Source organism: Tarenaya hassleriana, unplaced genomic scaffold (assembly GCF_000463585.1).
Source record: "Tarenaya hassleriana unplaced genomic scaffold, ASM46358v1 Cleome2, whole genome shotgun sequence".
In the NCBI taxonomy this organism is placed as follows: domain Eukaryota; kingdom Viridiplantae; phylum Streptophyta; class Magnoliopsida; order Brassicales; family Cleomaceae; genus Tarenaya; species Tarenaya hassleriana.
In genome coordinates, this window is record NW_010965372.1 from 7,323,546 (window position 1) to 7,336,446 (window position 12,901).

Genomic DNA, 12,901 nt, shown 5'->3' on the forward strand with positions numbered 1-12,901 from the left:
CCCCCCCCCCCCCAATCGGATCAATCTCTTGATCATGGATGTGATTCTGCGTTCAGATCCGCCTTCTCGCATCTATCCCGAACCCGAAACCCTAGAGATCGACCACTTTGATCGTCTCCCCGATGCCATCCTCCTCCTCGTCTTCAACAAGATCGGCGACGTCAAGGCCCTCGGCCGCTGTTGCGTCGTCTCCAAGAGGTTCCATTCCCTCGTTCCTCAGGTCGACAACGTCGTTGTCCGTGTTGATTGTGTCATCTCCGACGACGACTCCTCCTCCCCTTCGTCTGATAAGCGCCGGTCCGTCACTGCCGTTGCCGCCGGCCCTGTTTCCGCCATCTTTCGACTCGTCTTCGGTGGCATTGTCAAGCCGATCCAGGCATTGGGGCAGTTCCTTGGCACCAAGCGCTCATGCGCCACTGCTTCTTCCTCTTCTCTCTCCATTAGTGGGGACGACGATGGAGAGATCGCACAAGGTGGCGTGACCCACCACTCTCCTACCCAGGTATTGAAAAACTTCAATGAGATTCGCTACCTTCGCATCGAGCTTCCCAGCGGTGAATTGGGGATAGACGACGGGGTTTTGTTGAAATGGAGGGCGGAATTTGGTTCCACCCTTGATAATTGTGTGATTCTCGGTGCGTCATCCGTGATCCACACGAACCCGGACACAGCCATCGATCCGAGCGGCGCCGAAGATAATGGGAGTATACCCGAGTCGTTTTACACAAACGGAGGGCTGAAACTGCGAGTGGTGTGGACAATAAGCTCCTTGATTGCTGCATCGGCACGACACTATTTGCTGCAACCAATAATTGCGGAGCATAAGACGCTTGGTAATCTACTGCTCACTGACGCCGATGGCCAAGGAGTGCTTTGTATGAACAAGGACCAGCTGGAGGAGCTGAGGATTAAACCCTTGTCAGCTTCTTCGGCTTCAAAGAGGACCCTTGTACCGGCATTGAACATGAGGCTGTGGTATGCTCCACACTTGGAATTACCTGATGGCACAGTGTTAAATGGCGCTACTTTGGTGGCGATAAGGCCAAGCGAGTCGAAAAAGGAGGCATGTGATGTGTCTTGGGTATCCTCTGCGTTCGAGGAGCCTTACAGGACAGCTGCGAAGATGTTGGTCAAGAGAAGGACTTACTGTCTTGAGATGAACTCGTTCTAGCTGAGGGTTTCAGTCGGATCTGAAGTAAGTTCGCGGGCATGTTCCCCTTGATCAACTTATGAAGTGATTTGATTGTCAGTTGTTCGTATGTTGCAGATGAATGGGTACTGATTTCAGATGAAAAACTCTGGAGTCTGGATCTTTATTTGATTAGCTTTGTCCCTGCACACAAGTATGATATGGAACCGTTATAATGTTATTGTCCAGCATTTGTAGAGTTCTGGCATGGTCCTAGGCAAGATCACCTCCTATCATCAAGACGCTAAACTTAGGGCATGTCAACATGTACATGAATATGTTAACCTTGCCCTTCACCACAACATATTACAGTATCACAAATGAGTAATTTAGTTGAAAAGGGGAGCAATTGGTGAAGCAAGCTTTGATTATAAATCAATTTTTTGCAGATTGGAAACTTTTGTTTAATGCACTACTAGGACTTGAGAAGAACCTCTTCATTGATGTCCTTTCTTGTTTCTCAGGAAAAACTCGAACTTTATCCAGGCTGCAAAAGGGAGATGGATGCATAGTATAAGCACAAGAAATGGAGAATCAAGGAAAGAAAAGTTTTGGGAATCAGGAAAACCAGTTTTGCATTGCCTGTTCTGACTAATCTGGGATTTTGGTATGGGCCTAGTGCCTGTTCTTGGTCAAAATCTCTGCAACTTGTAGCTTCTACCAATGCTGTGATCGGACACTCCAGACCGCATCTGCTGGCTGTTTTTCTTTCAGGAAAATGCTTTGTATAACAGCTCGAAACATCCACAACGACGACGAATATCTTAAGATCCTCTTCTGTCTTGTAGTTAGTTAAATCTTCATGTCCCCTTCTTCTTCTTCCTCTTTGTTCTTTTGAATGTGAATATGGTAGCTACAAGAAACATTTGTTTATCCCTGTATTACATACTTCTTTAAGTTAAAAACTGAAACAATGTAGTCCTTGCTAGTGTCTTTAGCATAAAACAGTTGTTATTGTGTTCAATGAATGGCGAAGTAATTAAAGCCTTTGTGTTCGGATTGGAAAGAGGGGTACTACTTGCTCATTAAAGCCTCTCTTCACTCAGCCCTGCATCCACATCTATTACAATTTCATGTGTTTCTCTCTGTAGCAGCGAGACTTCAGAAATCTGTATTTGCCCAATATGGGCTTAGAATGGGCTTATAGATGAAGAAGACTAATGAGCTAAAAAAGACAAGGCATATGAAAGCTTAGGCCTAAGAATTGGGCTTAGAGAGAGACGGATCATCCATGAAAACATATGAACATTTTGGGAAACAGGGAATATTCCTTCACACTACACACATGCTTATTACACATGTATCATATACATGTACATATGTATATATGACGTATGAATCGCCAATACCTTGAAAGCAAACCAGTTTTTTCAACTAAACGGGTAAAAAACGTGGCACACAGATGAAATCTTGATGCCAAAAACAAAAAAACTCAGAATACACAATTGAGCTTGGCGATGATGGATCCTGCTGCTACTGTTCCATAGTTTCTGCATCAAGAATACATCTTCAATCCAGATTTCAGTAACATATTGTAGGGTTTCGGTATATTATGTCAAGATTGCGCAAAACCATAAACCAAATGAAGAAAAGAACGTTTTCCCTCTTGGCAAACCTCTAAAAGGCCGAAGAGAGGATATGGGGTATACATAGTTAAAATGCTATATGAGTCTATGACCCAAGAGAAACTTCCAAGAGCATGGGAGAGTTTCATGAACTTAAAGACTCCATTGCATATGCTATGAAGTCTATAGATATATTACCTTGTTATCTTCTAACAAATAGCAACAAAAATGTTATGTTTGAAAGAGACAGACCTAGAAGAAGATTGGACTTACATCTGTTTTCCTCTCTTCAATTCGATGCATCCAACAGGTTCTTTACAAATTTTTATTAAAAAAAAAAGAAAAGAAAAAGACAAAAGCTATCATTTTGATGTTTTTGTCTGTGTTTCACTTCATGTTTATTTATTTCCCAACACTTGAGACTTGAGAGCCCCGAGAAATAAATTTACTTTCATTTCTTGTTTGTGAATTACCCATTTCTTTCAAATATGTATTTGATTTGATTGAATCTAGTATTCCTTTAAAAGGATGACCCTATTGCCTAGACTTTGTCTTGCTGATGAAAACCGAGAGAATATATAAAGACATACATATATACATATTCTTCATTTCTGATGCATGCAGTTAGAATCTTTTTTTTTTTTTGAAAGATCTTAAAATCCAGATTTAACCGGATAAGATTGCCTGTCTTCTCTGACACCATCATTAATGCATATATATACCACTAATACATATACATGGTCCATAGAGATAAGACTGAAACTAACCGGTTTGGCTGTTTTTCATCTACCATGTGATTTGGTGTGTATACTACAATAATTAAATACAAATGTTGCAGAAAATAAGGCAGATGACACTACACAAAAACATTTGTAACCAAGAACAGCAAAGACTCGCTTCATTATGTTCTTTTTTATGTGACCCATTCATCTATATATAGGACATAAACCCTAGGAACACATGCACGGATTTAGAAAGACAGCAGGTCAAGAGATTTATAAGAACAACCAAAACAAAACAACAAGAGGTGCTTACAGAGATTCGCGATCCCCCTGAACAATCAGGTTGCCCAAAGTGGAGGATATTTTCAGCTCTTTCCTTTGCCCTTTTGCTCCGAGTTTCTGCATCCATTTTCATTGCAAAGCTGAAATTGGAGGTTGTGGTGGTGATTCTCTGCGGGCAGTGCACCGATCAAGAACGGTGCACCGCCCCCACTTCCACCTCCATCCGAAGAAAACCTCTGGAGATTAACGAGGAAAGATTGATGATTTTGAGAATTGGACTGAAGGGTCCCCCTGTTGGAACCATTGAAACCAGCCATGGCGGAGGAAGATGGTATGTTGAAGTCAAGATTGAAGGATGCGCCGACAGCTGGGGATATCAGATGGTCAGGAACGAAGGAAAACTCCTGGTGAGGGTGCTGATGCTGATGCTGATCAGACATTGTTGAGAATGGCAAAGAGACGGTCTGAAAAGGGAACTGAGCTTGACCCGACCCTAGAAGCAGACCCGAACTGATATACTCCATTGGAGCCGGCGAAGCCATCCATTGCCGGCTCTGGTTAACAGAACCGGTCTCCGATCCTGCGTGAACCGAACCGGTGAGCAGCTCAGTGAAAGAAGCGTGGCCATGGCTGTTGTCGTTCACGGTGTGGCTTTCTCTCTCCTTCTCCTTCGCCGTTCTCTCTCTGGCTCTCTCCCGGGCCTCATCCCGGAGCTCAGACCGGGAAAGCGACAGACCCGAGTTCTTGCTCGTCTCGGAATTGCTGCTACAAGCAGATTTAGACAATGAAGCTGTCTGCTCCTGAATCGAGTTCGGGTTCTGGGTCAGGTTTTCAGCAAGTACGTTTTCGTTGCCGGCGATTCTCTCGTCGTCGGTCGGAAAAGTAGCGTTGAGAGATGGAAGCTCGGAGATGGCATCGGCGGCAGCCCTAATTAGCCACTCGACCGCCTTGCTCGGTTGGTCGTATCCTAACCGGTCTTGGAGGTCATAGAACTGGAGAGCTGTGGGGACCGATAACCGGACCCGCCGGTCACGTGGACCTTTTGAAGTCCAGACCTTGCTGTGCCGGTCTTTCCTGCCGGAGACTTTTGAAACCCTAATTATCCGGGAAGAATGGTGGTGCCAACGGCTTAGACGGTTTCCGATATCTCCGGCAGCGATACCGTTGTTACCGTTAGTGTTGTTACCAGCCTTCTTCATGCCATCTCGGAGCATTTCACCGGTCCGACCGATTTCGGGGAACATCTGAATATTCTCAATCTCCATATCAACAGTCTCATGCCTCTTTCTTCACCACCCAATGATTTAAAAATCTCAACTTTAGGGTTTTTTTTTTGTGTGTGTGTGTGGATCTGGTCGTCTGATTTAAAGAAAGAGAAATATGGGCTTCCCCACACTGTATTGCATTGATGATGATAATCCCCAGAAGGGGAAAAAATAGTTTCGTTTGAATTTAGGGTTTGGATATTTCACCGTCCAAGTCAGTAGTTACAGAACCATCAAAACTGCTGTCTGAAAATTTTGCAGCCATAACCTGCAGCAAGAAGGGGCAAACAAACAAGAAGAAATGATCTCAATATGTTTAAAAAAAAAACCTATCTTGCATACATAATTATTACAGTAGTTTCAACAACTAATACTCAGAGGATTGACTTTCATAACCTTTACATTTACAAAGTGACAACTTGTAATTTTCTTTCACACGGATCTACAATTTTTTTTTATTCGAAAGTCTCGTTTGTAAATCTGACACATATGCGTCACGTCGTTATCTTACAGCTTCAAAGAATAGATTTGTCAAAAGGGTTTCCAAGATGATGATGATGATGTCAACTAAAAGTCTGCAGACAACAAGAGACACCCAAGAAGGCAAAATGAAGGTGACGATGATGATAAGATAATCTCTACAAGATCGATAGACTGTAAGTGAAGTATTAACATAGTTTTAATATTTGTGAATAATAATGATAATAATTGAAACGACTTTCTCGGTATCGCCTATCTCGTTGTTGGTTCTTCTTCTAGGAAAAAGAAACAAAAATCAAGGAATCATTATTGCAATTTGCAGGCTCTGATGCGATGCTGAGTCTGTGAACAGGTGTCAGTCTCAAGCTTTTTTTTCTATAAAAAAAATTCTTCGTCCCGTTTGAATTGGCCTTATTTGGCACACAAGTTCTTCGATTTCAATCTTTTGCTGGAAAAAAAAATTTTACGAACTGGTAGATCTAGGGTTTAAGATCGAAAGTCGAAAAATGAAAGGAAGATGTTGGAAAATCGGGATTTTAGGTCTAGGGTTTAGATTTCGTTTACTGGGTGCGAGAAAGCAGCCATTAAAGAGAAAATTTTAGAAGCTTTTTTTAGCGAGAAGAATTTGAGACTTACGGGGCGAGCTGAGATGAGCTGTGCAATTGTCGCGGGAAAAAGGCTTAGGGTTCTAGCGTTGTACGGATGGTGCAAAAATGGGAAGGAAAGTGGAGGAAAATCCGAGAAAATGGGAATTTCGATTATGGTGATTTAAAGGAGTGATACTTGAGAGAGAGAGGGGGCATATATCGGGCAAGAACCGCAGTTTATGCCTTTTCCCCATTTTACCCTTCTCCAATCACTTTTTACTTTAATTCCCGTACTTCATTGAAAATATATATATATACACTAATAAAAAAGTTTGGTAATTAGTTTTTCATCATTTTACAAGTTTAGAAATTTTAATGAGATTTACCCATTTTTTTATAACACTATTTTTTCTTTTTTCTATTCATATAATGAATATATCTACCAACAATCCAATAGTTGGTAGATGGAATTATTCTGTTTACTCGAATAGGATATCTTTATTTTTATCTTTATTTTCTAATTATATGGTTTTTAAAATTCTATTAACTACTATCGTTGTATTCCTAAACAAACATATGCGATTGTATTAAATATATATGTGTGTGTGTTTGCGAGTATATATATTCATCTAAAAATGAAAAATATTTCATGTTGTTGTTATTATTATTATTATTATTATTATTATTATTATTATTATTATTATTATTATTATTATTATTATTATTATTATTATTATTATTATTATTATTATCTGTTAATTTAGAGGATGACGTCGTAGTAAAGCACGTAGATTGAATGCATGAGACATTCGGTATCGTGTTTTCTTCATTTGTCAGATCAGATCTTAGGAATTTAACAATATTTTTTGTAGTCAAACAATTTAAAAAAATAACAAAAATGGAGATAATATAATTTATAATTTATACGTAAAAGGATACATACTCAGATCAAATCACAAATACGAATCTGATCAAAGAGAGCTATTCAACGTTTGGACAAGAGATGCAACTTCCCTCCGGACTTCATCTCTTCTCACTTTTCCGGTCGAAGTCACCGGAAAATGCTTCTTCCACCGGAAAAACCTCTTTGGAATCTTGAACCTGTCACCAAATTCATAAGCCCATCAAAACAGATTCAGACATAACTCAGCGTGAATCTTGAACTCTACCCAGTTAGATTCTGCGTTCTGCAATAACGCCGGAGAATCTCGCTCGACAGAAGAAGATCTTCTCCGCTTGTGTCGGAGCCGTCGAGATTTTCTTCAGACCACTGCCATTTCTCTTTAAGACAGACACAAGCAACAACCATCTCTCCAAGACGAGTCTCTGCAACTCCTGTCACAACTGCAGACAGAACTCCAGGATGCTGCAATAGAACAGCCTCGACCTGCAACGAAGTTCAACTCGAATATATCCCGGAAATCACGAAAACCCGCGTTCAAATCCGTGTTACCGATGAGGTTTAACCCAAGATTCATCAATTGAAGTTTAGAGAACAGTTTTTTTTCTTCTTTTTTTTTCGGAGCTAACCTCTTCAGGGTATACATTCTCGCCTCCGGACTTAATTCTTCCGTTGGATCTACCGATGAGCCATAAGTTGCCAAACTCGTCAATTTCCCCGATATCGCCAGTTTCAAGCCAAGCTCCATTGCTGGATTCAGATCCTGCAATGTTAACTTGGACCTTACCCCAGTATCCGAGCATTACGTGCGGCCCCCGAGTTAGAATTTTCCCGGTACTTGACGAATTTTCAAGGTGAATCTTCAGTTCAACATGAGGTGCAGGCTTTCCGACACAAATCCCTTGAGGTCGGTGGATTGAAATGAATTTCTCAGCACGAAGGATCGATGAGTTTGACTCGGGTTTTGGATCATAGAGGGTCATGAATGTGAGGGAAGAACAGGTTTCTGTCATCCCTTTCGAGAACCAAAATTCACAAAGAATTACGTTCATAACCGATATGCATAGTAAAAATCCGGAAAATGGAAGAAAGATAAGCGTAACTAACCATAAGCCGAGAGGATTTTAGCTTTCGGGAAGATTTTTATGGCGTCTATTAAGAGCTCGTTCGATAAGGATCCACCTCCATTCAATATCTTTCTGACACTAGCCTTTTGAATTCTACACCCCTTTGCCCTTGAGGGAAATTTCAGATCGTGAACAAAGAATACCGGTTTTTCACCATTTAAGACCCGATATATATATATATGTGTGTGTGTGTGTGTGTGTGTGTGTGCATTGTTTTCAATTATTTTACGGTTCCTCAAACGATTAATTAATTATGTCTTGAATAACAATACGAACTGAATAAGTTTCATACATACATGCGTACATCCAACATGTGCGTGGATGTATGTTACAGATTATATGCATTTATTAATTAATGCACAAACGATATAAATCTTGTTACGTAATGTTTGATATTTTTTAGTGACGGTGAACCAACGAAGAAATTTGTAATCATTAGATTATTTCATTTTGTAAACTAATTTCGACTGAATATTTAAAAAGTGGAGCCTCTTTTTTTTTTTTTAAAGAGGACCTTTTTCGTATATGATATTATATTTATTTACCTTTTAAAAGCTCTAGATTTATAGTTTTTGTGCATTAAGGTATAAAATATAAGGATAAGAAATGGGTGCATTTTTGTTTTTGTGAAACTTGATAAATCTAATTATATTATATAGCTCGATTTAAATGAAGTTAATTCTATAACTCGATTTAATTACACGAGCTAATCTAACATTTACAATTATGACAAAAAACGAAAAGTCGATTATACATAATTTTTTCGAGGAACTGTTATTACATGTCGATTTCATTAATATTTATGGTTAAAAAAAGAACAAAATTAATCATTATGAGGAATTCAATGATAGCGAGAAAAAAAGGAGCAAGTGGGTGACTCTAAGCTCATGTTAACGATTGGCTCGAGAGTGGGGACAGGGACACGTGTCGATTTCTTAAAGGATATCAGCTTACTCCTCGATCACTGTTGCCTTTACCAGACCACTGCACGTGTCCACTTCTTGGTCACCCACATTTTCTTTCCTTAATTTTACCCTTTCGTTATTTTCGTATTTTTTGTTATTAAATAAGTCTAACGATATAAAATTATATTGAATAATGACATTATGATAAGATTAATTTCTATTTTTTTCTAATATTTTTTTATGGTTGCGCCCTGATTTAAAGGAAAACAGTTTATAACATATGATGTATATATTATTTGATTATTTCGAAAAACATATAGATTAATATATATTGAGTGTGTTTATGAGATATAGAATGTGGCTTTTTGTATTAGCTAGAGACATGAAAATTTTCGTTTACTTTTAAATTTCAAAACTATATAATGTGAAAAAAATATATGGAATAGTGGTTGATATTATTTATTTATTATTCAGACTGATTGGTGTACTGTGTGATAGCAGTGAGGGATGTGATGTCATGATGTTAGATGCCAGCTTTTCATTTTGTGTGTACTATTATTTGGTCTTTGCGACTATGTGCCTGCAGAAATAATTCGTTTCTTTGTAATTATTGGTCGATTTTTATCGTTACTTTTGGAAGAAAAAAAAAAGGTATTTCTTTGTCTTTTCCAAATTCATTTTTAATTATTTTTTTGAAAGAAAGACGTATTATATACGATCATTATTAGCAATTTCCATGGCCTCCTTAATTAGTAGTTTGTGTGTACATTACATATATGTGTGTACATGTGTATAAGCATATCTCCGTATTGTTTACGTATATTTATATATATGTACATTCCATTCATCTAGCATGTCAAATTATATCATATGTATAATCATACACGCACAAGTGCACACGCATTATATATCGGATCCTGATTCCAGATGACGTGGAACCACATTATGGTTGAACGCGCATACGTACGTGTTATATATATATATATATATATATATATGAATAGAAAAATGCTAGCTTTATTATATAGTCGCATGGTATATATATGCCATTGAATGCCGAAGGGCATGGATGGTCATGCTTGTATTATTGTGATCGACTAAAATGATTTTCGGTTATTCATTGCTACCTTACTCTAAAGGTACATATTTATTTGGTTTTGAATATATATGGGCGGACTTATGTGTGTACATAGGAATGGGGACACATGTCCCCATTTGATTATTTAAAACTTTAATTTTTTTTTCTAAAATTTATAAAAAAATTAGACAAAATTCTTAAGTGCCCTCCACTAAAATTAAATTTATCTTTATACTTTTTGTATGTATTTTTTTTATTAATTTTTTATATTTATATGCCTGTCCCCGCTTACAAACATTTTTTGGTTCGCCATATGTACATGTTTATGTATATATAAAGGAAAATGCACATCCTTGTCCTTGTATTATTCCGTTTTCAATATTATCACTGTCGCTCATATCACGAGTCGTGAAAATATCGTTTTTGAAATTTAAATGGCTAAACAATTTTTATTTTTTTAGTTTTGATTGACGGGGGTGGTGTTGGCTTGTCTTTGATATTAATAAATAATAACTTAAGACCTAGAGAATATTGTACGTAATTCGTTATTTTAGTTAGTGCGTGGACTCTGTTTAAATATTAATTTAATTATTAAATAAGTATTAAAATATAAATGATTAAGTTATACAAAATCGAGGGACAGAAATGAATCTAGCGGGTCATTACTCATATAAATATATGTTTGTCAATTAAACCTATGCTATATAAGGATTAAACCATAAGCTTGATTTGAAAGATAGGCACGCCCAAAGGTATACTCCTTTCCATTATTAGATTAACTATATTTAATTATTGTCGTTACAAATACATTAATTAATTAATGGCCCCTGTAAATAAAGTTTTTTTTTATTGTGCATAGAAACAATGATTATTTATCAAAGTATGGAAGGACCACACCATAAATTTGCAAACAACGTATACTTATATACCAAAATTAAATGTTTTAAAATAGTTAAAGTTCCAAAAATCGTTTTAAACCAAGTCAATAAGATTGATGCAGTCCACATCAGTCACCATAGACATACATATTCTTTCCAAAAACAACCCCAATATATTAAAAAAATTACATAGAAAGACATTAAATTTCTGAATATTTATTAGATTTGATTATTTTTGGCGTTTTTTTGTTTATAAAGAAATATAGGTTTCAATAATATTTTGACGGTTACTTGTGTATATAAATGGCAACGAGAAAAGGGCTTGTAAAGGTCTATTGTTTTTTTGTCTACATATAAATAATTTAAATAATTATTATTTAGATACAAGTCGAAGAGGGGCCCTGGGGTACAAAAAATTTCTAGAGAAGTACAAATAGAGAAATGGGCCAGGACGATGCATACTCTGGGCTTAAAACTTTCTGCATTGGCCCATAACCGAACCCTCTCAGACATCCAGAGGATTCACGTTGCTATCACGCCATATCTTTTTGCGACTATTATACCCCTAATGAAATCATGAATTTACCATCACCTACCACAGTTAAACCCTCCTCCTCCCCCTCCGTCCTTCGCTGCTGCAAATCTGTTTTGCTATTAGTTCTCTCTCTCTCTCTCTCCGTAGATAGTATCGTAAAGTTCATTTTTTATGGATTTTATCTGATGATATGATTATTGTATATATATAAATTTATTTTTATAATCTAAAAGTTCACCGAACATAACTGACAAACCCATATAAATGTTTCCTCAAGTGAAGATTCCCAGGGAGAAGGGGCCTTCGACAAGGTTGCCCTTTATCTCCATACCTCTTCGTTTTGGGTATGAATGTCCTGTCGATGATGTTGGATGAGGCTGCAGAAAAAGGGGTTTTTGAATTCCATCCAGGCTGTAAAGGTATTGGGATAACACATTTATGCTTCGCTGATGACATATTGATCTTCTCCAAAGGGGATTTGAAATCGGTTCAGGGTGTCCTTGGAGTGCTTCACCAGTTCTCCATCATTTCAGGGTTGTCTATAAACAGAAACAAATGCTCATTCATCGTAGGAGGAGTTTCAGAAGCGGATACTGTCACATTGCAGGTCTCGACAGGGGTTAAAGCAGCAAGCTTACCTTTGAGATACCTCGGAGTACCGTTAACCTCCAGGAAACTCAGCATTTCCGACTGTCTTCCCTTACTGGAACGTCTCAGATCGCGATTCTCATCATGGACAGCTCGGAGCTTGTCATTTGCCGGTAGATTCCAATTGCTCCAATCAGTAATCGCAGGCATTATCGGGTACTGGCTACAGGTATTTGTATTACCAAAAGGATGCATTAGGGAAATAAACTCAATGTCTTCCAGATTCCTATGGAGGGGGAGCCCTGATATTGCGGGAGGAGCTAAGGTAGCATGGAACACTGTCACTACACCAAAGGAAAATGGAGGTTTAGGGCTGCGAAACATTCAGACTTGGAATGAGGTATCCATTCAAAAATTGATATGGTCATTATTCTTTAGAAACGGATCATTATGGGTGGCATGGATCAAAAGCAAATACATCCGAACGCGCAGCTTTTGGAGTATCAAGCCACAAGCTGGTCATTCATGGATCTTTCGGAAACTGCTCAAAGGGCGAGCAAAAGCCAGAAACTTCATTTCAACATCGATAGGGAATGGATTAAATACATGGTTTTGGTGGGATAATTGGTCATCTTTAGGTCCTATGATTGACTATCTCGGTTGTGCAGGCCCTACACGTTTGGGTATCCCTTTGCAAAGTAAAGTGGGAGATCTACAAAGGGATGGAACTTGGTGTTTACCTCCTGCAAGATCAGATCAACTCACCAATCTTTACGTTCTCTTGTCAGAAAAGGAACTC

At 38.2% G+C, this 12,901-nt stretch overlaps 3 protein-coding genes across 8 annotated transcripts in view; 1 reads left to right on the top strand and 2 right to left on the bottom strand.

Annotated features, from left to right (window-relative positions):
* Positions 1 to 2,184, top strand: part of LOC104812861 (F-box protein At5g46170-like) — a 2,844-nt gene extending 660 nt beyond the window's left edge. The window contains exons 2-4 of one of the 3 annotated variants that reach the window (XR_771645.2): positions 3 to 1,195; positions 1,268 to 1,343; positions 1,654 to 2,184. Coding sequence is in view for 2 of the 3 variants with exons in the window: in XM_019202445.1 (XP_019057990.1) it covers positions 35 to 1,171 (1,137 nt within the window). In the remaining variant the exon portion in view is untranslated. The remainder of the gene's footprint in view (positions 1 to 2; positions 1,196 to 1,267; positions 1,344 to 1,653) is intronic. The other 2 variants (XM_019202445.1, XM_010540241.2) reach the window with 2 other exon arrangements.
* A 233-nt stretch (positions 2,185 to 2,417) lies between these two features.
* Positions 2,418 to 6,295, bottom strand: LOC104812863 (transcription factor TCP2). 4 transcript variants are annotated; one of them, XR_771647.2, is made up of 4 exons: positions 6,140 to 6,294; positions 5,535 to 5,598; positions 3,790 to 5,291; positions 2,418 to 2,679 (listed from the first exon to the last, which is right to left on the bottom strand). XR_771647.2 is itself a non-coding variant. In XM_010540242.1 (2 exons), exon 2 carries the CDS (start codon positions 5,021 to 5,023, stop codon positions 3,842 to 3,844), a length of 1,182 nt encoding a protein of 393 aa, XP_010538544.1. In that variant the 5' UTR covers positions 5,024 to 5,291; positions 6,140 to 6,294; the 3' UTR covers positions 3,506 to 3,841. The 4 variants fall into 4 exon arrangements, 1 of the variants encoding a protein (XP_010538544.1); XR_771648.2 differs by lacking the exon at positions 5,535 to 5,598 and having other exon boundaries at positions 2,418 to 2,696; positions 6,140 to 6,295; XR_771646.2 differs by lacking the exon at positions 5,535 to 5,598.
* A 675-nt stretch (positions 6,296 to 6,970) lies between these two features.
* Positions 6,971 to 8,281, bottom strand: LOC104812864 (2-succinylbenzoate--CoA ligase, chloroplastic/peroxisomal-like). The gene is made up of 4 exons (XM_010540243.1): positions 8,099 to 8,281; positions 7,621 to 8,006; positions 7,260 to 7,477; positions 6,971 to 7,191 (listed from the first exon to the last, which is right to left on the bottom strand). Exons 2-4 carry the CDS (start codon positions 8,002 to 8,004, stop codon positions 7,062 to 7,064), a joined length of 732 nt encoding a protein of 243 aa, XP_010538545.1. The 5' UTR covers positions 8,005 to 8,006; positions 8,099 to 8,281; the 3' UTR covers positions 6,971 to 7,061.
* Between the last annotated feature and the right edge of the window lie 4,620 nt (positions 8,282 to 12,901).